The following is a 27445-nucleotide window of genomic DNA, read 5'->3' on the forward strand; positions in this document are numbered from 1 at the left end:
CATGATCTTTCTACTTTTAAGTGACCTTAATGAGTCCTTATTTAATGGCACTATTAAAAAGATTCACCACCTGTCTGACAGTTTGTTGGACCGTGGTCACTTGCAAGTTGCTGTGATGCCGGAAGCTAAGCCACTGGTATTTCAAGTACCAGCAGCGACACAAATGGTAGACAGGTTTCAGGGGAGCTTTTGGGCTAAGACAGGCTACGAAGAACCTGGCAGTCTAATTCCGAAAAAACTGGCCTGGAAAAACCTTATGAATAGCAATGGAATACTGTATGACATAATGCTTGAAGGTGAGCCCCTCAAGTTTGAAGGCACTCAAAATATAACTGGGAAACACTTGCCTCCTCAAAGTAGGGTCAACCTTAATGACACAAATGGAGTAAAGATTTCAAAAGCTTTATTTGTTGATGTGGCATGACTAAAAATAAGAAGACATAGCTACAACCGTCCATTAACAAACAGAACATGGAATGTATGACATGTGAATCCAGTAAAATTGGAAGTTGTCAAAAATGAAATGGAATGCTTGGAGATAGATATCCTAGGCATGAGTAAGCTGAAATGGACTGTACTGGCCATTCTGAATCAGACAATCTTATGGTCTACTATGCCGGGAATGACAAATTGAAGAGGAATGGCATCATATTCATCATTAAAAAAAAATTTCAAGATCTATCCTGAAGTACAACTCTGAGTTACAGGATAATATCCATACACCCACAAAGAATACCAGTTAATACAACCATTATTCAAATTATAAACCAACTACTAATGCCAAAGAAATTGAAGATTTTTATCAACTTCTGCAATCTGAAATTGATCAAATATGTAATCAAGATGCATTGATAATTACACATGATTGGAATGTGAAAGTTGGAAACAAGAAAGATCAGTAGTTAGAAAATATAGCCTTGATGATAGAAAGGATGCTGGAGATCACATGATACAATTTTGCAAGACCAATAACTTATTCACTGCAAATACCTTTTTTCAACAACATAAACGGCAACTATACATGTCGAGCTCAACAGATGGAAAACACAGGGATCGAATCAACTACATCTGTGGAAAGAGACAAGACAGAAACTCAATATCATTTGTCAGAACAAGGCAAGGAGCTGACTGCAGAAAAGACTATCAATTGCTCATAGCAAGTTCAAGTTGAAGCTGAAGAATATTAAAATAAGTCTACAAGAGCCAAAGGACAACCTTCAGTACCTCCACCTGAAATTTTGAGAACTCCTAAAGGATAGATTGGACACATTAAACACTGAAGACCAAAGACCAGACAGGTTGTGGGAAGACATCAAGGACACTGTACATGAAAAAAGCAAAAATTAATTAAAAAGACAGGAAAGAAAGAAAAGACCACAATGGATGTCAGAAGAGATTCTGAAATTTGATCTTGAATGTACAGTAGCTAAAGTGTATGGAAGAAATAATGAAGTAAAAGAGCTGAACAGATTTCAAGGGTGGCTCCAGAAGACAAAATAAAGTATTATAATGAAATGTGCAAAGACCTAGAGTTAGAAAACCAAAAGAAAAGAATACGCTCTGCACTTCCCAAGCTGAAAAAACTGAAGAAAAATTTCAAGCCTCAAGTTGCAGTAGTGAAGGGTTCTATAGGCAAAATATAGAACAATGCAGGAAGCATCAAAAGAAGATGAAAGGAATATACAGTAACTGTACCAAAAAAAATGGTCAACGTTCAACCATTTCAGGAGGTAGCATATGATCAAGAACAGATGGTACTGAAGGAAGCAGTCCAAGCTACACTGAAGGCGCTGGTGAAAAACAAGGGTACAGGAATTGAAGGAACACTATTGAAATGTTTCAACAAACAGATACAATGCTGGAAGTGCTCACTCATCTATGCCAAGAAATTTGGAAGACAGCTACCTGGCCAAACTATTGGAAGAGATCCATATTTACGCCTATTCCAAAGAAAGAGGATTCAACAGAATGTGGAAATTCTTGAATGAGTGGGAATTCCAGAACACTTCATTGTGCTCATGCAGAATTTGTACATAGGCCAAGAAGCAGCTGTTTGAACAGAATAAGGGGATACTGAGTGGTTGAAAATCAGGAAGAGTATGTGTCAGGGTTGTATCCTTTCCCCACACTCAATCTGTATGCTGAGTAAATAATCCAAGAAGCTGGGCTGTATCATGAAGAACGTGGCATCAGGATTGGTAGAAGACTCATTTAACAACATGTGATATGCAAATGCACAACCTTGCTTTCTGAAAGTGAAGAGAACTTGAAGCACTTACTGATGAAGATCAAAGACTACAGCCTTCAGTATGGGTTACACTTCAACACTAAGAAAACAAAAATCTTCACAACGGGACCAATAAGCAACATAATGACAAACTGAGAAAATACTGAAGTTGTCCAGAATTTCATTTTACTTGGATCCATAATCAACGCCCACAGAATCAGGAGTTGAGAAATCAGACAATGCATTGCATTGGGCAAATCTGCTGCAAAAGACCTCTTCAAAGTGCTAAAAAGCGAAGATGTCACTTTAAGGACGAAGGTGCCCTATCTCAAGCCACGGTGGTTTTGGACACCTCATATGCACATGAGAGCTGGACAATGAGTAAGGAAGACTGAAGAAGAATTGATGCCTTTGAATCACTGCATTGACAAAGAATACTGAATATACATACCATGGTCTGTCAGAAGAATGATCAAATCTGTATTGGATGAAGTACAGCCAGAATGCTCTTTAGATGCAAGAATGGCTAGACTTTGTCTCACGTACTTTGGACGTATTATGAGTCCCTGGAGGACATCATGCTTGGCATAGTAGAGGGTCAGCAAAAAAGAGAAAGACCACCAATGAAATGGATCGACACGGTGGCTGCAATAAGAGCTCAAACCTAGCAACGACTGTGAAGATGGCGCAGGACAGGGCAGCATTTCATTATTTTTATGTAAGATCACTAAGAGTCGGAACCAACTTGACAGTACCTAACAACAACACGAAAAAGATAGAATACAAAGAAAAACTTCATAAAGTCACTATAAAACTAACAAGTGGTAGTTTAAGAACCTGAGGCAAGCAGCTGGAAATGCACCTGAAATACTTTTAAATCATATAGTTTACACTTTCAAAAAAATGATATGTGTCATATGGCAGCATCCTATTTCAATACCAATTATTGCTGGCTAGATGCTAATTTCTGCTAGCTGCTGAGGGTGTGATCTCAACTTGTAAATAAAAAAGATTTTTTTTTAATTGTATATTATTTAAAAATCATTGTATTAAAAATCTGTACCCTCTAGATACTGGTGTTCTGGAGAAAAACCCTGAATGCATAGCCCTAGTTCAGGTCACAGTGGTTCATCCTTTACAATTTTTCTATGAAACAACTTCTAAGAAAAAGTTGAAGCTATGCAAGTAACAATCCAAGGCAAGACAATTGATCTCTATTTGTCTGAATCAAGACAGGAAGAAGGAAAGTCAGGAATAGGAGGAGGATATGGAATGTGTGGCTAAATGCCTTCATGAATAACTGCCTCCTTTGTCATGAGCCTAGAAGAACTGGATGCTGTCCAGCTACCATTACTGAACATTTTGATCAAAGATTCTATAGAAGAATCCTGATGAAAAGGGAGAAAATGTAGAACAGAATTTCAAATTCTCATGGACTCCAGACTTTCTGAGGCTATAGAGGCTGGAGAAACCCCTGAAACTACTGCCCTGAGATAACCCTTAAATCCTAATCCAAAAGTATCTCCTGAAGTCTTCTTAAAACCAAACAATAGCTTAGCTTAACTACTAAAAAGTGTCTACCTTGAGCATTATATTCTTTGAAGGATTATCTATATGGGATCAAAGTGACAACAACAACTGGAAAGATGAGATACGAACCTTAGGGGGAAGTGACTTTATGTTAATGGGGGAGGAACAACTCAGAAAAGGAGGGTGAGAATGGCGGTACAACTCAAAGACTGTAATCAATGTCACTGAACTGTACACGTGGAAACGGTTGTTTTGCTGTGTATATTCTCAACGACAACAACAACAAAATTAAAAAAAAAAGGTGCAGCTAGATAAGAATTATTTAAAGGGACATAGGTTTTTAATCTGTATGATTTTTTCTTCTACATCACTAATCTAAAAGTTATATATGTGTCCTAGGACATGGATATTAAATCATGACATTCTAATCTTTAAACATATAAACATACCTCGTCCAAAGCTGCTTTCTTCCAAATGCAAGTTAACATGTTCCTGGAGAATATGGTAATTTGTACAGACGAGCCCACACATAGGACAGTCATAGAGTGGTTGATCACGGTCTGTATTAGAGACATAAATCAGCTGGCTTTATTTTTGAATCTTAGATTTTTCACCCTGTCTCCCATGTCAAAGACTGTCTACTACCCACTAACTTCATTATGCAAGTAAAAGCTCTTTATAATTGGATTTAAAAGCTTTTTTCTACTTTTAGGGTCAAGATAGGAAACTGAACATAAACATAAACCTCTCTTACTACTCCAACACTTATAAATAAAAGGAAATATTAACAGTAAACATCAGATGTGTAATCAAGAACAAAAGAAAAAAGTACAAAGGTAAATCAAAGTGATAAGTAGGGGCCAGTCCAGCTATGGGTTTTGGGGGCTAAAGTCTCATCACCCACCAAACTGACTGTAAGGTACTGAACTCAAGCATCCAGCATAAGCTGGGAATGGGGATCATACTCTTCATCTGAGAACAGGAGATCTAAAAGCTGCATCAACCAGCACTGCAGACAGAAAATTGCAGCTTGCCCAGGACAGATGCAGCAGTATCTCTTAAGACCAAGACCTTCCCTATATTGAGCACCAAAGAGGGACCCAGAATTGTGCATATACACAGAGCAAAAGCACTGAATAATCCACACATGTAAGGCTTGGCTTGGAAGTGGAAAATGAACAGCTATAACAAGTGCCTATACAAGAAAGCCTCCACGGGGCTGAAAATCTCCTTTCCCACTGGGAGATACCGGGGTAAGAGGAACCAGGAGGAGGAACCTAGTCACTGTCAAAATGCCTCTTTGTTTTTGTGGATCTGAAAATTGTCATAGTAACTACAGCACACAACGTAGGCCAGGACCTGCATGCTAAATCTAAATAGGATGACTGCCTCCTAAAATAAAAGATTTAAATAGGACCCACAGTCTCCTAATATTAAAATAACCAGGACACAGTAAAAAATCACCCACCATATGAAAAGCCAAGAGAATTATAACTTGAAGGAGAAAAGACAATTAACTGATGTCAATACTAGGATGAAGCATACATGAGAATTATCTGACAAGGATTTTAAAGCAGCCAACATAAAAAATGCATGAACAATCAATTACAAATTCTCCTGAAACAAATGAAAAAAAAAATAGAGAATCTAAGCAAAAAATAAAAAAAGAAGTTATAAAAAACAATGAAATTAAAATTATAGAAATAAAAAAACACAATAAAATTTTTTTTTAAATCTCACTGGATAGATGACAAAGGGCAAATAAAAGAATTCACCCAATTTGAACAAAAGAGAGAAAATCAACTTCTTTTTTAACTGACTGAAAAAAATTTTTTTGAACAGAGCCTCAAGCACCGACCATTCCCGTCATCAGAATCCCAGAAAAAAAAGAGGAGAAACACAGCAGGGCTGAAAGAGTATCTGAAGAAATAACGGCTGAACCTTCCAAAATCTGATGAAAGACACAAAACTGTAGACCTCGAAGAAGATGAGCGAGCCCCAAATAGGATAAACCCAAGAAATATTCTTAACTAAACTTCTGAAAACTAAAAATAAAACAAAAAAGTTTTTGAAAGCAGCCAGAGAGAAACAAGTATTATATATAAAAAAAAAAAAAATATGGGGAACACCAATTCAAATGTCAGGGAATTTCTCATCTGAAACCCTGGAGGCCAGAAGGAACCGGAACAAAATTTTTCAAATGTTGAAAGAAAATAACTGTCAACTGCTTATTCTGTATCCGGTGAAACTATTCACTTGCAGACAAAGAACAACTAGAAGGATCTGTTACTGTCTGACCTCCCATTGAAGATTGACTAAAGAAGGTCTTTAAACAAAAATGAAACAAAAGGAAGAATTTTGGAGCATTAGCAAGGATGACGGAACAAAAGGAAGAACAAAAATATGGGTACGTAAAACAGACTTTTTCCACATCAAGTTTTATAAATCATATTTGATCGAAACAAAAATTTTAACACCATCTGGTACTCAAGACAATGGTATTTAAAAATGGAGAAGGTAAATGAAAGTGAGGTTTTCACTATTCATTCAAAATGGTAAAATGTTGATACCAGTAGATTGTGATAAGTCATACACGCACACACATAAAACTACACACACAAAGCAACCACTATAAAACTATACAAAGAGATATACTCAGAAGCATAAATTGAGATGGAATCCTAAAAAATGTTCTAGCAGGCAAGGAAAGGCAAGGGCGGCAGGGGCGAACAGAGGAATGACAACCAAAGGAAACCAAAGAAAACAAATGATAAAATGGTAGGCTTAAAAGCTAACGTATCGATAATTACATAAATGCAAATGGTGTATACATACCAATCATAAAACAGAGATTGGCAGAGTGGGTTAAAAAATACCATGACCCAGTTACAAGAAACTCACTTCAAATTCAACAACATAGGTGGGTTGAAAGTAAAAAGATGGAAAAAGATACACCATGCAAACATAAATTTTTATAAGTAGGAGTGGTTATATTAATATAAATGTGCACACACCCAACAATTAAAAAAAAAAAACAAAAAACAGTTGCCATCAAGTCAACTCCAACTCATGGCAACCCCACGCGTCAGAGCAGAACTGTGTTCCATAGGGTTTTCAAAGGCTGGTTTTTCAGAAGTAGATCACAAGACCTTATTTCTGAGGCACCTCTGAGTAGACTAGAACTTCCAACCTTTTTTCAGAAGCAGAGCACATTTGTAGCATCCAGGGACTACACTCAACAATACAGCCTCAAAACACATGAAGCAAAACAGGCAAAACTGAAATGGAGAAATAGACAAATCCATAATTATAACTGGGGATCCAACAACCCCCTCTCAGAAACTGACAGAACTACTAGAGAAGAAATCAGCAAAGATATAGAAGATCTGAACAACACAATCAAACACGACGTCATATAGAACACTATCCAACAACAGAATACACTTTTTTTCTAAAGTGTCCATAGAACATGTACCAAGATAGATCGTATCTTCTGCCATAAAATAAATCTCAACAAATTTAAAAGAAATGAAATCATACACAATGTGTTTTCTGATCATAATGGAATCAAACTAGAAATCAATAACAAAAAGCCAGAGTAGGGGCTGTTCAGGTACTAACAGGTTTGTGGTAAATGAAAGAGCACGCCCCTGGAAACTGGATTCTTGGGTATATTTCTCCATAGAAAGATTCCAAACCTACTCTCAACGTAGCTGAAACATTTTACTGCAGCAAAAATTTTTTCAATTACTCAATTTTTATATCACAATAATGGCAGATGAACAATTTTATATACGTAGACTAAATTCTAAAACATTTGTAGTAATCTGATTTACAAACCAACTTTTACAATACCAACTATTAAACTGAGACTACCATTATTTATAATATAAAATACTTTACCTTCTAAAGGAGTGTCTAAAAGATTGGCATGCTTCGTTTTCACATGAGTTTCCATATCTTGACTACAAACTTCTATTTTCCCACAGAATGGACATTCAGGAGGACTATACATTGTTTCATAAATTGATCCTTTTATTTCGGCTAGGTCAAATTGTTTTTCCCTACTTTTCAGGAATTTTCTAGATTCAGTTGAGTTCTCTGAATAAAAGGCTTTGTGTTTCAAAGTACTATCTTTAGGCAGGCTTTGAGCTGAACTTTTTGGATGATTAGATGCACAAGCTGAATGAAGACTTGAATTAACTTCTGTTCTACGCTGTGGAGTACTGTCCTTTTTGTTATCTGAAGTTTCATACTGCACTGAATTGATCCTCTCAAGGTTTCTTTCCAGTTCATTCTGCTCAAAATGAGCACTTTCAATATGAAAACACATTTCATCATAATTCACACCTGACAATTTGCAAAATGGGCAGATAACTTGATTTTCCATATGGACAATTAGAAGGTGAGTCTTCATGTCTGGTTCTGAGGCTACTGTTTCACCACAAATATCACAGGAAAACATGGTACCACGGGTAGCTGTAAAAGAACACAGTATTATTCTAAGTTTAAAAGTATGAGTTGAAAAAAATAAGATACATCTTATAATTTGGGACAATGATTCTTAGTGTTTAACATTGGATTATTTTGATGAAGTAATTTTCCATATAAGGAACCCTGGTGATACAATGGTTAAGTGCTTGGCTGCTGACCGGAAGGTCGGTAGTTTGAACCCACCAGCCACTCAGCAGAAGAAAGATGTGGGAGTCTGCTTCCTTAAAGATTTACAGCCTTGGAAATGCTATGGGGCAGTTATACTCTGTCCTACAGGGTCACTGAGTCAGAATTGACTCAATGGTACTGAGTTTGGTTTTTGGTTTTAATTTTCTATATACTCGGTATTTGTCAAATATATAACTTATCTACAAGTCTCAACCAAAATTTCACTGCTGTATTTTAAGTTTACTGTTTCAATAAAACAAAGGTAATAATAATGCAAACTGAAATAAATAATCTACAATAAAATATTTCAAAAAGCGTGCTGGCCTAAAGTAGAGAAAAACAACATTTAAAAAACTGCCCACATAAGTCAGGTTAGAGAAAACGTAGAAAAGAAACTTATTTATCAATTGATATATCTAAATACAGACACTTACAGTTGATAATAGAGAATATAAGTAAACATATCTTAAAAATAATCTGAGAAGCTGGACTATATGAAGAATGGGGCATAAAGATTTGAGGAAGACTCATTAAAAACCCAAGATAATCAAATGACACGACCCTACTTGCTAAAAGTGAGGAGGACTTGAAGCCCTTACTGATGAAGATCAAAGACTATACCCTTCAGTATGGGTTACACCTTGAACAAGTCTGTCTTGGAGGAAGTACAGCCAGAATGCTCTTTAGAAGCAAGGATGGTGAGACTTGTCTCACGTACTTTGGACATGTTATCGGGAAGGATCAGTCCCTGGAGAAGGACATCATGCTTGGCAAGGTCATCGGAAAAGAGGAAGACCCTTAACAAGATGGACTGACACTGCAGCTGCGACAACGAGCTCAAACATAGCCAACGATTATTAGGATGGTGCAGGGCCGGACTGTGTTTCGTTCTGTTGTACATACAGTCACTATGAGTCAGAACCAACTGGTTGACACCTAACAACACTTAAAGAGCTTGACCAATCCCTACAAAAGGACATCATGTTTGGTAAACTAGAGGGTCAGCTAAAACTAGGGGAAAACCCTCGATGGCATGGACTGACATAAGAACCACAACAATAGGCTCAAACATATCAAAGATCATGAGGATGGTGCAGGACTGGGCAACGTTTCCTTCTGTTAATACATAATGTCCCATAAGTAGAAGCTGATTCCAAGGCAACTAACAACATCATTCCACACGTGACAAAACCCTGGCTCAGAGAGGTCACCACAGCTAGAAATCATGGAAGCCAAAATGTTAACCCAGTCAGGCTCCAGAGCCTGTATGCTCAACCTAAAGAATAAAAGTAGCATGGTAGAGCATGCTGATTTGAGTCATAATCTCAGATTTAGTAATTTTAGAAAAAAACCTCACCTCTTTGAAGTAGGGTCTGTAAAATGAGTTATACTAGATCAGCAAGCACTTTTAGATTTTATGGATTAAGAAAGTACTGGCTACCAACATAAAGTCATTTAGCTAAGAACAATTTTTAATAAGCAACCACCGCCACTATCTTTCCACTAAACATCATCGTTCATCGTTCAGGTAAGATTAAACAAAGAAACAAAAAACACCGAAAAAAAATTAGTCTCTTCAATTAAGTAAATGCAGCTTTATGAGACCTCCCTACATTGTCCTTACTTTTTTTACTCTCTTCAGAGAAGCGAAAGTCTGATTTTAGAAGGAAGTTCTTCCAAGCCTCTAGTAGAAAGAACGTCACACCCAGAGGCTTTCTTCTCTTCTGCTGGTTGCGACACGGCCAGACAGTGAAGAAAACACTTGGACTCCCAAACATCTGCGTCAAAAGTGGGTGAGAGATGTAAAGAGGCCCATGGCAGGTGCCGGAGGGTGTACGAGACTGCGAGGCCGAAAGGGCTGGAATGTCTTAAGGGCGGGAATGCCGCAAGGCCGAATCTGCCTAAAGTCCCGCTTCAAGTCCTAAGCTGGAACATGAAGCCAGCCCAGAAGCTAACAGGATCAAAGGGCTGGGACCACCAGATCCTACCGGCCGGGAAATACCGCCAACACAGGGCGCTCCGCTTGCCTTACTCTTCGGGTCCCGCAGCTACCCGCCTCCACCCCCACCGAGAGAGGAGTGCAAGCACAGTATTTAGTACCCCTCCTGGCCTGACAGCTGAGGCCAGTACTTCGCAATACCCGGAGATTCACAGTTAACCAAGTAAAGCATCAACGGATCCAGAAAACCTACTCTCCTGAATCACATTCAAAATCGCTCTTCCTCGGTCCCCCGGAAGGGAAGGAATCCCAGCATGCACAGTTCCAAGCCGGTCTGGGCTGTAATGCATTCTGGGGGTTGTAGTCATTTTTGCCTCAGTCGCATACACCGTAATTTTCCACTTTTGATGACCAGAAGGGAACTAGACTCAAGTCTTTAAAACGTGAGCTGAATGAATTCCAAGAACAGGTACTAGGGCATACACGCGTCTACAATGCCCATTGTCCAGGGCTTGGCGGACTAAAACTCCGTTGACTTGGTTAGTTGATGTGGAGTAAATTTCAACTCATGTCTATCCCATGTGTGCAAGGTAGAACTGCTCCATATGGTTTGTAAGGCTGTGACCTTTTAGAAGCATATGCCAAGCCTGTCTTTCCAGGCACCTCTGCGTGGGTTCCAACCCACAACCTTTCGGCTAGTACTTGAGCACTTAATCCTTTGTGCACTCCATTCTAGTATTAATAAGTCTTATAATGCTACTATCAAGCCCCAAACTAAGCTCTGCAGATGAAGGATTACTAAAGCAGGTTCTTTTCCTCAAAGTTACAAGTTCATAAGTATCTTATTTTTATGATTGAGTATTTATGTCATTCTACTTTGAAACTGAGACTGCAACAGTAATCAAAATACACAAAAACCCAACCCTTTCCGGGTGTGTTCCCCTTTTTTAATGACCCTGTACCTTACCAAGCATGATGTCCTTCTCCAGAGACTGGTCCCTACTAATAACATGTCCAAAATACGTGAGATGAAGTCCCCCCATTCTCACTTCCAACGAATACTCTGGCTGTACTTCTTCCAAGACAGACTTGTTAGTTCTTCTGGCAGTTCCTAGTTTGTTCAATATTCTTCACCAACACCAAGAAAATAAAAGTATAGTATACCACGAGGCTCAGCTCTGAACACTATATAATACTACTTATATAAACATCAAATATTGATTTAACCAAAATAATTTTGATAGAACTATATGAGGATGTGAGATGAAGAAGCATGTGTGTTCTTGTGTGTGTGTGTGTGGTGGGAGGTAGTGTGGTTGTAAGAGTGATAAATCTTCGTCTTTCCTGGAAGGATAATAATAATGTCTAGCATCTTTTAAAAAGCCAAGATATAGTAGTTTAAGTACATGATTTAGAACTATAAATGTAGTCGAAAGTTGTTCTTTCCGAGGAGTGGCAATTCAGAGAACTGCTAATTTTTATTACAGATTTTATAATATTATTGGACTTTTTAAACCATGTACCTGTATTACTTTGATTTAAAAAAATAAAAATTTAATTTTAAATTATTCTGTCTTCTGGGCAGAGTATTGATTGTAGAGGAGTCAGGGTGGATACAGGAAGCTCTCTTAGGACACTGCTATAATATATGGAAGAGGTGATGGAAGCTTGGAAGTGGTTTCGCTAGAGGTAGACCAGACATATATGAGAACTATTTGGGGAGGTAAAACCAGAAGCCAGAGGGCATTGTTAAGGGAAATATAATGGATGATTGCTAGGTTTTTTAGCTTGAGCTTCTAGCTGTATGGTGTATAATTACAAAGGTAGGGAAACTTGAGACAGGAACAGAGTGGGGTTGGGAGGGGGTGAGCAAGATCAAGAGTTCTGTTTTAGCTTATTAAGTTTGAGATGCCTGTCAGTCACTGAAAAAGAGATTGGATATACGAGTTTGGATGTCAGAGGAGCAGTCTAGGTGGGAGATGTGAATTTGAGAGAAAACAGCTTGTAGGTGGCATTTAAAAACACAAGAGTGAATTATATTGCCTAGGGAGCTAATGCAGATAGAAAAGCAAGAGGCCTAGGGATTCAATATTTAAGGGTTACTTAGAGAAGTGGGGATAAGTAAGAAGGAAGAGAAAGAGCAGGCATGAATTGAATGAAAGCCATGTGTTTTCTTTGTCTCAAGAGAACTGAAAAAGCAGGTGTGGTGGAAGCTGTAGTACAATGCTCAGATCTCTTTTCAACACTGGGGCTCTTATCTACCAGCTGTTGGAAGATTGACTACTGAGAGCTCCAGGCCAAGCTCCTGTCTAGGAATTGCCTCCAGCTCAAGGAAGCTGCCTCATCCTAAACTAGGTCCCAGATCTAGGGATAACCCATTTCTAACACCAGCTTGAATCAGGGATATAAATGCCAGCTGCTAGCTTCAATAGGGACAATTCTGAAGGGCCAGCCCAGGTCCAGTGCTTCCTGTAAGATTGTCTGAGGACTTTGGTGCAACTGCATCATAGCTCAATCTATCTTCTTGTGGAATCCTGCTTCCCTCAACCTTTGCAGTTATAATTCCTGAAGAGTGTTCTCCAACAAACACCTGGAGATATATTTTGAATCTCAGTACATTTTCCAGGAACAGACCTATGACCTATTACAGAAATAAGGAGAGTTTAATAATAATTCCCAAATCTAATAATTAAAAAAAAAAAAAAGACCATGTGTCCGACTTTGCCCAGGACAATCTAATTATTGCCTATTGTTTCAGAAAAGTTATTAATAGTATCCCATTCCCTCTCAAAAACATTCTGGTTCAGAGAATAGGTTATATGATCATCTCACTACTATTAACTTTTGAGCCTTGATTAAGTTCTCATTAATAAGAAGTTATTCATTCAGAATATTGTGGTGGTTAAGTGCACAGACTCCGAAGTAAGCTACTTAGTATTCCACCTGCTTCTCCTACTAGTACTGACTAGGAATTTTACTTATACGTTTCTTATTGCCTCAGTTTCCCCTAGTTTATGGAGTCATAGTATAATTAAGTAAATCATATTTTGATTTTGCACTGGTCAAAAGGATCTAGGAATAAGTATGTTCTGATTTTTTAAATGTAGCTGCCCAAGTGAGAAAAAATAGTCAAAAGGGGTTGGAACCCTTTCCTTTTCCATGGCCTATGGAGTAAGTATGCCAATGAGGGAATAAACTCCCTACTTCTTCGAGGCAACAGCATATGGGGTAAAGAGACCACTGACAGGTGACTTCTATTTTGATAGGCAGAGTTGAGAAGGATGCCATAAAATGGCAGATTTTGGACTGAAATTACTGTGGTTGGCATGTTATACAGCCAACGAAGCTGACATCCTGATACCAAAACTATTCTTCCAGTTTTACCCTGGAAAGGAAAAGCACAGTCCCAGAGCCTGCTGAGCAATGATCCGGGAAACACCATTACCACTGCCTCTGCAACATCTATCTGGAGAGGAAGCTATACCTAGACAGCAGGAATCTTCTTTAGGAGGGAAGAAGAGGTAGGGAAATAAGGAGGACAGTGGGTTCTCAGGTGATTGAGTCAAATAAACTGCTATTAATATTTCAAAAGTTCTGTCTGGGTTTTCTTTGCCAGGCCTTGCTTCCCTTCTCAGCCACCCATACCCATAGTTAACCAATCCCTTCCCTCCTGTTTGTTTTTCAATGGTTGAATATAGCAAACTTTTTATAACTATTGTTTTCATGTTTTCCCCCTAATAAATTGTAAACTTATTAAGGGCAGGAATCATGCATTAATTTTCTTATATCTTCTGCTCCTAGCATTGCATCTAGAAAACAATCCAACCTGTTTTCAATGTTTGCTGAGCTGAGCTCCAGGGTGGATTACAGATTACAGGTGTGTTATAATAATTTACAGTACGAATTTATCTGGAGTTATTTCAAATATTAGTGACCACATTTTTGTCAAATATTCACAGATATTATAGAATCCAAAATGATAAATAAACGCCAATCTGAAAAGTTTGAAACAAATGAACACAAAGGAAGAAGGTAATGAAGCTGAAGAAGAGCCTCTGTGAACTCCGTGAGGCTGGGATTTTTAACCGTTTTGTTCACTGTTGGGGCTAGCATAGACTAGGCCCTCAATCAACACTATGATGTAAGGTGAATGAATGCTTGATTGAATGAATGAATGAGAATGAATCAACACTATGATGTACGGTGAATGAATGCTTGATCGAATGAATGAATGAGAATGACAGCGCGCTTTCGGCACAGAGAGGACTAGAGCCAGGAGGTCAAACTCTCGCAGCAGCCACTGAGCCGGGATTAAAATCCTGGGGTCTGCGCAAGCACCGGCTCCTCCTCCGGTGGGCGAGGCTGGGGAAGCGCATTCCTCTCCGCCCCTCTGCTAATCGGTGTTGCGGCCGTCGCCGCTGCCGCCGCCGCCACGCGCAAGGGCTTATGGGCGCTGAGCTTCGGGGTCCCGGGGAAGGGGCGCCGGTGGCTGCCATTTTGAGTTGCGAACCTAGTCGCTACGTTCCACGCAAAGGGCGGATTGCCAAGCCCCTGTTACCAGCAGCAGACGCCGCCTCCAGGGACTGGGAAGTCGGGGTACCAAATAGCACCACGTTAATGGGTAAGTGGGAATGACACAGGCCAGGTTGGGTGGGCCTCGGGTATGGCCCCTTTTGGAGCTGCTAGTTCCTGGGGTCACTGTTTTTATTTACTCTTTTAACTTGCGAAAGGTTCAGGACCAGGCCATGCCAGGGTCTGTCTCTGGTTCGCCTGAGGGAGACGGCGATCGTGGGGGGCGTGGCAGCCAGGCCTTTCCCTTGGCGGATCGGGGGGCAAAGGGGGTCCAGATCCTCTCAGACAGCCAGGCTGGCCATCGGAAGAAGCTATTAGGCAGCTGATCTCACCCGTCTCGCTGTTCAATCTCCGTTTTTCGGTAGTTCCACTTCTCGGTAGATAGTATAGTCAAACGTTGTCATTCACTCCTGGGACCCAGCTATTGTCTGTGTCCAGCTTATTAAAATTCCACAGTGTCCGGAAAGGGGGTAGGTAGCGTTCATCCTGGGGGCTTCTGCCAGCTGCCCTCCCTCACTTGGATGCAGGTGCCTCGAAATGCTCAGTCCGACTCCATCGAGCTTCGAATAGTCTGTCAGCCCCATTCCAAGATGAAAACTTAATATTGTTTCATGGATAATGCGTGAAAAATAACAGGATTTGAAAGCTGTGAAACCGCATAGTGATACGTCGAAAGAATATGGCACTGGCATTGACGGTCGGGCTTTTTGAATATGTTTTAAAAAAGCTTCTGACTTGATGTCTCTTAATTACAACATCCAGTGTAATTTATGATTCATGTTTTGTAGGAAAATGGCTTGCTTTCTTGGTAAACAAGTAACAACCCTGTCCTTTAGACCTTTAAGTATTGCTTGTTTGGTTGCAGGGCCTCTTTGTACAATCTCATAACTTTACTAACGACACCCCCAAAACCATAAAAACTGAGGCTTTACTAGCATAAGAAATTCCATTAGTTGAATTATTAATATTAGAAAATGAAAACTCTAATTTCAGGTTCCAAGTGTTTGCTCAACCTCAACACTGCTTTTCAGAGAGCTGGGTAAAAAATAAGCTAATGATTGATAAGACATTCCTGTATTGGGCGGCTTTAAAGTGCCTGGATAGTGTTTATTATGTTTAAAATGACTTATGAGACAGCAGCCTTTGAAATAAGGTTTTTAAAATTTATTTACCGGTGAACAAAGCAATTCCATTGGTTAAGGAAAAGATTATTTTCCTTAGACTTACCCAAAAAACCCAGTGCCGCCGTCGGTAGACTTACCAGTTACAAGTAAACAAACCAGTTGCCATCCAGTAGACTCATGGTGAACACATGTGTGTCAGTGTACAACTGCGTTCCATAGAGTTTTCAGTAGCAGATTTTTCAGACGTAGATTGCCAGGCCTTTCTTCTGAGCTGCCTCTGTGTGGACTCAAACCTCCAGCTTTTTGCTTAGCAGCTAAGCGTGTTAACTGTTTGCCCCACCCAAGGACTCCTTCCTTAAAACCAAAAAACCCAAGCCCATTGCCATCAAGTCAATTCCAACTCATAGCAGCCCTGTAGGACATAGTAGAACTGTCTTATAGGGTTTCCAAGGCCCTAATCTTTACAGGAGCAGACTGCCACATCTTTCTCCTGTGGAGTGGCTGGTGGATATGAACCACCGACCTTTCAGTTACCACCCAAATGCTTTAACCACTGTGTCATCAGGGCTCCTGCTCCTTCCTTAAAAACTCCTTCTTTAGGTCCCCTTTAAAGAAATTGTAGGATGCAGGTGTTAAATAAGAAGCAAGAAGTTAGTGCTATAAAAGAAAAATAAATGATATATGAGTTGTTGGGGCTAGATTTTATTTGGTTGACAAATTTATATTGAAAGGTTATAGTTACCTAGATTAGTGCTTTCAGAAGTGACTGCATGTGTGTAGGGAGGCAACAGGTGATCTAAGCAGAGGTGACAAGAAAATGTCAGAAACTTCTGTTTTTGTTTTAAAAGCCATTCCTTTTTTTTTTTTAACTCTCGAGAATTTTATAATGAGGTCCTATATTAGGCAAGTAATACATGCGTGTAAATAAATAAACATTGAGGATGAATATTGAAATATTTTTTGCATGTATAAGTATACATGAACAAAAAGTTTAGAGGCCAGTGGCTTACAGAATGCTTAAGTGGTAAATACTTTTAAAAGCTTCTGTGAACATTTCGTTTTGCTAAAATATTTTATACTTCTTAACCATAATTCAGCAATTAATGCTGAGACTCAGTTTGCTCTGTAATGAGCTCTGATCTATAGTCTTCCCTTCCATAGGCATTGGAAGGCTCTAAGAGCTCTTATTAAGGAAACAGAATACTTATGTATGAGACATGTGTTTTATATATGAAATAGTAGAATAATGCTGGACATTGTTATTATTAAAGTTAGACTGAACTGTTTCTAATGATAAATATTTGTAGGTGCACACAATATTCCTGAAATAAATTCATTAGGTGTGTTACAGAGGGATTTTGGTCAATTATAAATGTGTTTTAATTACTAAAATACGTGTAATAATTTCAAAGGCACAAAGTACATCTAAATCATTCTGAAATCCTTGGTTCATTCCATTCTACCTTTAGCTCCACTAATGAAATTTTCTCACAGTCTTTCCCAGTCACCTAACTACCAAATCTGATGCCTGGTATGATACTTGGTTTGTTGTACCAAATGATGAATGAGTTGTACCTGGTATGGTACCAAGTACTGGATGAATCAATGAATGAATGGAGTGGCCTGTTTATACTGCTGCTATTTCTTAAATGCTCCTTTATCTCTTGAATTTCCTTCTCCTTCAGGGCTCTTAATTTCTTGTGATTCTCCTACATTTCTGACCTATTTATCTTTGGTTTCCTTCACCCTTTCCTTTATCCACAAATTAAAATGTGAACATTTTCAGAGTTTCTTCTTTGATCATCTTTCTTTTGTAGCTCTCTACATGACCTTGGGTAATCATGAGGAACCTTCTCCTGAGTTCTGATCCACCTTTTCAGTCATCTATAGATCAGAGTCTCCTCTGTGTGTGCCCCAAGTACTACGAATTTAACATGATTAATATGAAAGTCACTATACAGCTATTAGAATGGATACAATTAAGAAAAGCAACAATAACAAAAACCTGACAATGCTAAGCATAGGCAGGAACCCACATACTGGTATTGGGAATGCAAAATGGTCCAGTCGCTTTGGAAAGAAATTTGACAGTTTCTTATAAAGTAAAATGTACACTTACCGTATTACCCATTAATCCCACTCCTAGATATTTACCTGAGAGAAATGAAAATTTATTTTCACATAAAAACTGTTGAATCTTAATAACAGATTTATTCATAACTACCCCAAACTGGAAAAATCCCTAATGGCCTTCAGCTGGTGATTGGATAAACTTGTGTATCCATACAGTGGAATACTACTCAGAAATAAGAAGGAACAAACAATTGAAACACGCCGATGACATCGTTGATTCTCAAACACATTGTGTTAAATGAAAGAAGCCAGACTTGAAAGACTACATGCTATATGATTCCATTTATATCAAATTAAGGAAAAGACAAAACTTGGGCTGGGGAACAGTTAAGTGGTTGCCAAGTGATTAAGGGTTGGGAGAGGGCTAACGGAGCAGCATAAGGGAGTTTTTGGGAGGTGATGGAACTGCTCTGTCTTGATTGCGGTGGTTATATGTCTGTATATTTGTCAGATTTATAGGACTATATACCAAAAGACTGATTTTTATTGTATGTAAATTAAAAACATAACTTTAAAACAACTGAATTCGTTATTTTCTCAAAAACAAGCATGCAAACAAAAACAAACGAAACTACCACTCTGATCCTTCATCTGTTTTCCCTGTGTTGTGTTATTTTGTCATCATACTAAAATGGCTCAAGCTACAAACCATGGAGTCAACCTCAACACCCTTTTCTTCCTCACTATATATCCTTTAGGTTCACTTGGCCCCAAATTCTTAGTGAATCAATTGCAGAAATGTTTCTGGACTCCAGCCTGCTCTGTATATTTCCACGGCAGCTGCTAATTTAGTGCAGGTCCTCATCCTCTCCCTATCTTTCCCTTGACCATTTGAAACAGCTTTCTCTTTAATTTCTTTTATTCTGTTCTTTAGGATCAAGTTCAACTGGCATGCAGCACCATATATGGGCATTCTAGCCTTATCTCACGTCACTTTTCCCACTCATCCTGGTGTTGGGGCACACTGAATTTCTTACTGTTCCATAGTTATGCCTGGCTTCTTCAAGAACTCTGCCTATGCCTGTATTCCTTCTTGAAATGCTTGCTTCTTCCCTTTTTGATCTCCATCCTTTCCCTGACAAATTCCTGTTCAACCTTTGAGATAGGATAACTGAAGCTTTTCAGAGTTCCCTAAGGTATGGTTAGTTGCTCAGTCTTCTGTGCGTTTTACTACTTCCAATATAACTTACCAATTCACCTGTCTATCTCCTTACTTCAGGGATGGCAGATAAATCCCACCCTCTCCTTTTGTGTCTACTTTACAAGTGCTAATTGAACACACTGTCCTGGCTAGATGCAGGTGCATCCTCAGAATTTATCAGTATAACGCTTTAGGCAGCCACTGTTTCTCACATTAAACTGAAGCCCTGCCATATACTAGTTGTTCCGTCATAAATCCAGAATAGGTAATACCGGTATTTCAGTATTCATCTCAGATAATATCAAAATACCAGCATTGATGGCGATATGTTATTAACAACTTTATGATTCATTTTATAAAAGTAGAACTAGATATTCTGTATATTTCAAATAGAAAATTTCATTTTTACGTAAAACATTTTGTATGTACTTAAAAATACCAATGATCATGAAGATGGCACGAGACCGGACAATATATCATTCTGTATACATAAGGTTGCCATGAGTTGGAGCTAACAACAGCACGAGAAAATATTGTGTGTTAATGTTTTTAAATACATTTATAATATTTAAAAATAAAGTGTCTGAGTATTACAGTACTTACAAAGAACTAATTATACTGAATTACCAAAAACTGGTATTGTAGTCATGACTCATTCACCCTTGTGGCCTCAGTTCTTAAGACAGTGTCTTAAGTATGGGAAAGGAGCCAAATGCCAATAAATATCTGAGTATGCTTACTGAAGCCTAAACCAAAAAAACCAAATTTCATTGAAAATAAGACATTTCACTGTTCGCTGTTTCTTCATCTTGCCAGAGCTGAAATGAGAAGTTTTTTCCCCAAATTTTATGATTATTTTCTGGGTGACAATAATTTGTAAGATACATTCTACTTTCACAGAGGTTAAAATGCTGGAGATGAGGTAGGGGATGACATTTTACAATCAGTGAAATTAGGGTAATGACCTTGTGTTTAAACCAAAATATATTATTTACTTAACATTTTATTCCTAAAATATTTGGGCATATTTCTCCAATCTTGATATAGGAGTGAGGGAATGTATTCTTTGTACATAATTTCCAGAATGAGATTTATTGGTCTAATTCATGAGCGTGAATTTATTAGCTCCAGAGTAAGCACCTTATATTTGTTTTGAGAGCTATCTGTGTTCTCTTCCCTCCTTCTGTTAAGATACCATGACTAGTTCAGGAAAAGATAACTACAGAATGAAAAATTACAAGAATAAAGCACTAAACCCCCAAGAGATGCGTAGAAGGAGAGAAGAGGAAGGAATACAGCTTCGAAAACAAAAAAGGGAAGAACAGGTAAGTTTTTAAATATTCAGTTCTGTCTGATGCAAATTTATTATCATATAGAGGTTTTAGAACTCTATTACTGCTAATTTTTAGATAATTTTAAATTGAAAAGTATTTTAGGAAATCAAATATAGCTAAATATATTCTTTATTTTATTGTTGTTGCTAGGTGCCGTTTAGCTGGTTCCAACTCATAGTGACCCTGAGTACAACAGAATGAAACACTGCCCAGTCGGTCTTGTGCCATCTTCACAATCATTGTTATGCTTGAGCCCATTGTTGCAGCCACTGTGTCAGTCCACCTCTTTGAGGGTCTTCCTCTTTTTTGCTGACCCTCTACCCTATCAAGCACCATGTCCTTCCCTAGAGACTGATCCGTTCTAATAACATGTCCAAAGTATGTGAGACTCAGTCTTGCCATCCTCGCTTCTAGGAAGTATTCTGGCTGTACTTGCAAGGCAGATTTGTTCCTTCTTGTGACAGCCCGTTGTATATTCAATATTCTTCACCAACACCATAATTCAAAGGCATCCATTCGTCTTCAGGCTTCTTTATTCCCTGCCTAGGCTTCATGTGCATATGATGTGATTGAAACGACCGTGGCTTGGGTCAGGCACACCTTAGTCCTTGAAGTGACATCTTTGCTTTCTAATGCTTTAAAGAGGTCTTTTGCAGCACATTTGCTCAGTGCAAGGCGTCATTTGATTTCTTGACTGCTGCTTCCAAGGGCATTGATTGTGAATCCAAGTAAAAAGAAATCCTTGACAACTGAAGTCTTTTCTCTTTTTATCATGATGTTGCTTATTGGTCTGCTGTATTTTTGTTTTCTTTATGTTGAGGTGTAATACATACAGAAGGCTATGGTCTTTTTTGATCTTCATCAGTAAGTGCTTCAAGTCATCTTCACTTTCAGCAAACAGGGTTGTGTGATCTGCATAACACAGGTTGTAAACGTGTTTTCCTCCAATCCTGATACCCCATTCTTCTTAATATAGTCCAGCTTTTCAGATTATTTGCTCAGCGTATAGATTAAGTATGGTGAAAGAATACAACCCTGACACACACTTTTTCTGATTTTAAGCCATGCAATATCGCCTTGTTCTGTTCCAGTGACTACCTCTTGGTCTATGTTCAGGTTCCTCATGAGCACAATTAAGTGTTCTGGAATTCCTATTTGCAGTGTTATCCATAATTTGTTATGTTCCACACAGTCAATAAAACACAGGCAAACATCTTTCTGGTATTCCTTGCTTTCAGCTATGATCCATCTGACATCAGCAATGCTATCCCTGGTTGCATGTCGTCTTCTGAATCCGGCTTGAATTTCTGGCAGTTCCCTGTTGAAGTACAGCTGCAATCACCTTTGAATGATCTTCAGTGAAAGTATATTTGCGTGTGATATTAATGATATTGTTTCATAACTTCTGCATTCTGTTGGATCATCTTTCTTTGGAATGGGTACAAATATGGATCTCTTCCAGTTGGTTGACCAAGTAACTGTATTCCACATTTCTTGGCACAGATGAGTGAGCACTTCAGGGCTGCATCCGTTTGTTTCAGCCATCTCACTTGGTTTTCTGTCAGTTGCTGAAGCCTTATTTTTTGACAGTGCCTTTCAGTGCAGCTTGAATCTCTTCCGTTAGTATCATTGGTTCTTGATCATATGCTACCTCTTGAAATGGCTGAATGCCGACCAATTATTTTTTGTACAGTGACTCTGTGTATTCCTTCATCTTCTCTTGATGCTTCCTGCATGGTTTAGTATTTTCGCCACAGAATCCTTCAATATTGCAACTCAAAGCTTGAAATTTTTCTTTAGTTCTTTTAGCTTGAGAAACGTCAAGCATATTCTTCCCTTTTGGTTTTCTGTCTCCAGGTCTTTGCACATTTCATTATAATACTTTACTTTGTCTTCTCAAGTCGCCCTTTGAAACTTTCTGTTCAGCTCTTTTATTGCATCATTTCTTCTGTTCACTTTAGCTACTCTACTTTCAAGAGCAAGTTTGAGAGTCTCTTTTGACATCCCTTTTGGTCTTTTCTTTCTTTCCTGTCTTTTTAGTGACCTCTTGCTTTTTTCATGGATGATGTCCTTGATGTCATTCCACAACTTACCTGGTCTTTGGTCATTAGTGTTCAGTGTGCCAAATCTGTTCATGAGATGGTCTTTAAGTTCAGGTGGGATATACTCAAGGTCATACTTTGGTTCTTGTGGACTTGTTCTAATTTTCTTCAGCTTCAACTTGAGCTGGCATATGAACAGTTGATAGCCTGTTCCTCATTTGGCCCCTTGCCTTTTTCTGACTGATGATGTTGAGCTTTTCCATTGTCTCTTTCCACAGTTGTAGTCAGTTTGATTCCTGTGTATTCCAGCTGGGGAGGTCCAAGTGTATAGTGCCATTTATGTTGTTCATAAAGGCATTTGCAATGAAGAAGTCTGGTCTTGGAAAATTCTATCATGTGGCCTCTGGCATCGTTTCTATCAGCAAAGCCATATTTTCCAACTACCAATCCTTTTTTTTTTTTTTTTCTTTTTTCCTGTGCTTTAGATGAAGGTTTACGGAGCAAGTTAGTGTCTCATTAAATAATTAATACACGTTTTGTGACGTTGGTTGCCAGCCACACCACATATCAATACTCTCCCTTCTTGACCTTGGGTTCCCCATTATCTTTCCTGTCACCTCCTGCTTTCTTGTCCGTGCCCCTGGTTTGGTGTGTCTGCTCAGTCTCATTTTGTTTTATGGGCCTGTTTAATCTTTGGCTGAAGGGTGAACCTCAGGAGTGAGTTTAAAGGGTGTCTGGGGGCCAACTCTCAGGCTTTCTCCAGTCTCTGTCAGAACAGTAAGCCTGCTTTTTTTTTTTTTTTTTTTTGTGAGTTAGAATTTTGTTCTACATTTATCTTCAGCTCCGTCTGAGACTCTCTATTATTATCCCTGTCAGAGCAGTTGGTAGTGGTAGCCGGGCACCATTTAGTTGTGGTAGACTCAGTCTGGTGGAGGCTGTGGTAGTTGTGATTCGTTAGTCCTTTGGACTAATCTTTCCCTTGTGTCTTTGATTTTCTTCATTCTCCTTTGCTCCAGATGGGGTGGGACCAGTGAAGTATCTTAGATGGCTACTCACAAGCTTTTAAGACCCCAGATGCTACTTACTGAAGTAGGGCATAGAACATTTTCTTTATAAACTATGTTATGTCAGTTGAGCTACAAGTTCCTCAAGACCATGGTCCCCAGCCCTTAGCCCAGTAATTCAGTCCCTCGGGGAGTTTGAGTGTGCCTCTGAAGCTTCCATGACCTTGCCTTGGTCAAGTTGTGCTGGCTTCCCCAGTATTATGTACTGCAAACCTTCTTTTTTTTTTTCCAGCTTTTGCATTCCAATTGTCACTAATTATCAGTGTAGCTTGATTGCATGTTTGATCAATTTCAGACTGCAGAAGTTGGTAAAAATCTTCACTTTCTTCATCTTTGGCTTTAGTGGTTGGTGCGTAAATTTGAACAATAGTCATCGTATAAATTGTCCTTCCTTGTAGGCATATGGATATTATCCTGTCACTGACAGTGTTGTGCTTCAGGATAGATATTGAAATGTTCTTTTCGACGATGATCATGATGCCATTCCTCTTACAATTTGTCATTCCAGGCATAGTAGGCCGTATGATTGTCTGATTCAAAATGCCAGTACCAGTCCATTTCAGCTCACTAATGTGTAAGATATCAATGCTTATACTAAGTTCCATTTCCTTTTTGATGATTTTCAATTTTCCTATATTCACACTTCATACGTTCCACATTCCGATTGTTAATGGATGTTTACAGCTGTTTCTTCTCGTTTTGCGTCATACCACATCAGCAAATGAAGGTCCTGAAAGCTTGACTCTATCTACGTCATTAAGGTCGCCTCTACTTTGAGGAGGCAATCTTCCCCCGTTTTATTTTTCTACTCGTTTTCTGTCATACCACATCAGCAAATGAAGGTCCTGAAAGCTTGATGCTATCCATGTCATTAAGGTCATCTCTGCTTCAAGGAGGCAACTCTTCCCCAGTTTTATTTTGAGTGCCTTCCAACCCGAGGGGTTCATCTTCTGGCACTGTATCAGATATTGTTCTGCTGCTGTTCATAAGGTTTTCACTGGCTAGTTTTTTTCAAAAGTAGACTGCTAGATCCTTCTTCCTAATCTGTGTTAGTCTGAAAGCTAATCTGAAACCTGTCTACCATGGGTGATCCTGCTAGTATTTGAATAATACCAGTGGTGTAGTTTCCAGCATCACGGCAACACACAAGCTCCCACAGTATGCCAAACTGACAGATGCATGGAGGAACTGAGTCTAACTTACCAGACTTCAGGAATCCGGTGCATTTTTAGTGACTGATGAGGGAGTGTTCTCCTGTTTGTGATAAGATCTCATGAAATAATGTAGTGTAGGGTTATAGAATTTTAGAATGGAATTTAAATGTAATTTATGAGGAAGAATCCCATTATTTTAAAATTAATAGTGTCTGATTCCTCCACTGGAAAGTGACTTCCTTAAGCACTGAGTACCATTTCTTTTTCATTTTTATATTCCTGCAACCTTGTATAGAGATTGGAACATGGCACATATTTAGTATGTATTCTCAACATGAGTCAGTGGTAAAAGACCTGAGGTTAAGAATGGCCCAAAGCAGTCTGTGCAGGGCAGGAGGTAACCTATTCCTGAAAGTTTGACCTCTCACAGATCATTTAAGTCTTCTTGGTATAAGGACTGGGAAATACTCATAAGTCCAGAATTTTGAATTGTAAAGTTGTTCATTTGTTTTCTTTGCTTAAATGAAAAATGTAATTTTATGGGCATTCACTGTTTCATGGAAAGCTCAGTGTATAAACTGATATTTTCTTTATTACAGTTGTTCAAACGTAGGAATGTCTCTCTCCCCAGAAATGATGAATCTATGCTAGAAAGCCCTATCCAGGATCCAGATATCAGTTCTACTGTACCCATTTCAGAGGTAGATTTTATAAAAATATGTTTTGAATTATACGTCAACAATATTTCAAAGATAGGGAATACGGCAAATATTCATACAGAATATTTAAATGTTAAATTATATTTTCTTTTAGGAAGAAGTTATTACCACAGATATGGTCCAAATGATTTTTTCTAACAACGCTGATCAACAGCTAACAGCAACACAGAAATTTCGAAAGCTACTCTCTAAAGGCAAGAATTACTTTCAGTATGCTTATCTGATATTAAAAGATTTTGTAGTAGTTCTATATATATTTTTTTAATTTTAAGACACTTTTTTCTGCCAGGCGTAAGTCTTAGTTTTTTTTCTTTTAATATGTATTTTAAATGACATCTATTTTTTTAAACATTATTAAAGTAACACATATGTATATTTAACAATTGTGAAATGTAAACTAAAGAAATGAAAAAATTCATTAGTACCAGTTCTAAGAAACAAGGTTAGCGGTATAAATCTTTTAGTTTTTGTAGAAATATTTTGTAGTCTAAAACTTTTAGTATAAAATCATAAAAGTGAAATAGTGAAGCAGAAGGAATAAGCAGTGTATTAATTTACACTTCCATCTCTGGTTTGTATAAATATTTATTTCACTGTATTTTTATCAAAACTGACAGTTATCTTTAAAAAAGAAAACCTTAGTAATAGTGTAGCTCATTGTTTATCATTCAATTTTGATATTTAGTGAGGTTGAATATTTTTCTATAACTATTAAACCTTTGTAATTTTTTTTTTTAAATTTTTAGTTCCCAGTTTTTGTGTTTTATCCAATTTTATATTGATTTTGTAAGAATTCCTATTAAAAATTTAACCCCTTAGTCTATCATGTGTTTCATATTTGAAATTTGTAGAATTACTAATTCTAATTATATTGAATTGTGTATGCGAACTGATAAGATTTGGAAAATGCTCATGAGGTCTTTGCTTATCCTTTGGTAGCCTGAGACACGTGTGGTCTTCATAGTATATAGCATAGTCCCACTGATTAGTGGGCCATTTTCTGTATTGACACAGCAGATGACAATTCTAATGTCTGTTACTCCTCTTAGACAGTCACTTGACTATGCTTGCTGAAAATGCGTGTTCTGTTAAAGTGAAAAGAGTTGACTTAGATCCCCATCTATTATCTGAACAAGCAGAATAATCATCCAGAAGTTATGCCTCATAACCAGGGCTTTATCCTCTCATAAATAGTCCCTCTACACAACTTGACTTGATAGATAAGGTAATAAGGTTTTCACTGCCTAATTATTAGAAGTAGACCATCAGGCTTTTCTTCCTAGTCTGTCTTAGTCTTCAAGCTCTGCTGAAACCCGTCCACTGTGGATGACCCTTCTGCTACTTGAAATACTGATGACATAACTTCCAGCATCACACCTACACATAAGCCGCCACAGTATGATGAACAGATGAGTGGTGGTTACACTGATAAAACACAAAAACCAAATTCGTTGCCATCGAGTTGATTCTGATGGTGAATCCATGTGTTACAGAGTAGGGTTTTCTTGGCTGTAATCTTTATGGAAACATCACTAGGTCTTTATTATGTGGCACCGCTGGGAGGGTTTGAATCTCCAGCCTTTAGGTTAGCAACTGATTGCAAACCGTTTGCAGGGCCTTATTTCTTGTTGGTTTAATTATTCATTAGATTTACCTCAAAACTAAAGCTTAATATTGGCTCAGCTGCCTTATTTTTCTGAGAGAGACAAATTTAGTAACATAGGAAGAATGAAAAATCTTGTAGTCAGGTGAGCAGTGATTATAACTTTTTTACCTTTAGTTTTTTATTATTGTACTTGCGCAT

At 38.3% G+C, this 27445-nt stretch overlaps 2 protein-coding genes across 10 annotated transcripts in view; one reads left to right on the top strand and one right to left on the bottom strand.

The window, feature by feature from the left end:
• The window catches only part of ZUP1 (zinc finger containing ubiquitin peptidase 1), a 29407-nt gene extending 18741 nt beyond the window's left edge, over positions 1 to 10666 (bottom strand). The window contains exons 1-4 of one of the 5 annotated variants that reach the window (XM_049899679.1): positions 10612 to 10652; positions 10044 to 10197; positions 7661 to 8236; positions 4207 to 4317 (exon numbers count right to left, since the gene is read on the bottom strand). In XM_049899679.1, coding sequence (XP_049755636.1) covers positions 4207 to 4317; positions 7661 to 8236; positions 10044 to 10197 — 841 coding nt within the window. In that variant the 5' untranslated portion in view covers positions 10612 to 10652. Of the gene's footprint in view, positions 1 to 4206; positions 4318 to 7660; positions 8237 to 9776; positions 10004 to 10043 lie in introns of those variants that run through there. The other 4 variants (XM_049899700.1, XM_049899670.1, XM_049899711.1 and 1 more) reach the window with 4 other exon arrangements.
• Positions 10667 to 14778: 4112 nt separating this feature from the next.
• KPNA5 (karyopherin subunit alpha 5) overlaps positions 14779 to 27445 on the top strand; it is a 43422-nt gene continuing 30755 nt past the window's right edge. For 4 of the 5 annotated variants that reach the window (XM_049899742.1, XM_049899752.1, XM_049899723.1 and 1 more), the window contains exons 1-4: positions 14779 to 14979; positions 20520 to 20653; positions 25522 to 25623; positions 25736 to 25835. In XM_049899742.1, the coding sequence (XP_049755699.1) occupies positions 14805 to 14979; positions 20520 to 20653; positions 25522 to 25623; positions 25736 to 25835 (511 nt within the window). In that variant the 5' untranslated portion in view covers positions 14779 to 14804. The remainder of the gene's footprint in view (positions 14980 to 20519; positions 20654 to 25521; positions 25624 to 25735; positions 25836 to 27445) is intronic. The other variant, XM_049899761.1, reaches the window with a different exon arrangement.

Source organism: Elephas maximus, chromosome 1 (genome assembly GCF_024166365.1).
Source record: "Elephas maximus indicus isolate mEleMax1 chromosome 1, mEleMax1 primary haplotype, whole genome shotgun sequence".
Classification (NCBI taxonomy): Eukaryota; Metazoa; Chordata; class Mammalia; order Proboscidea; family Elephantidae; genus Elephas; species Elephas maximus.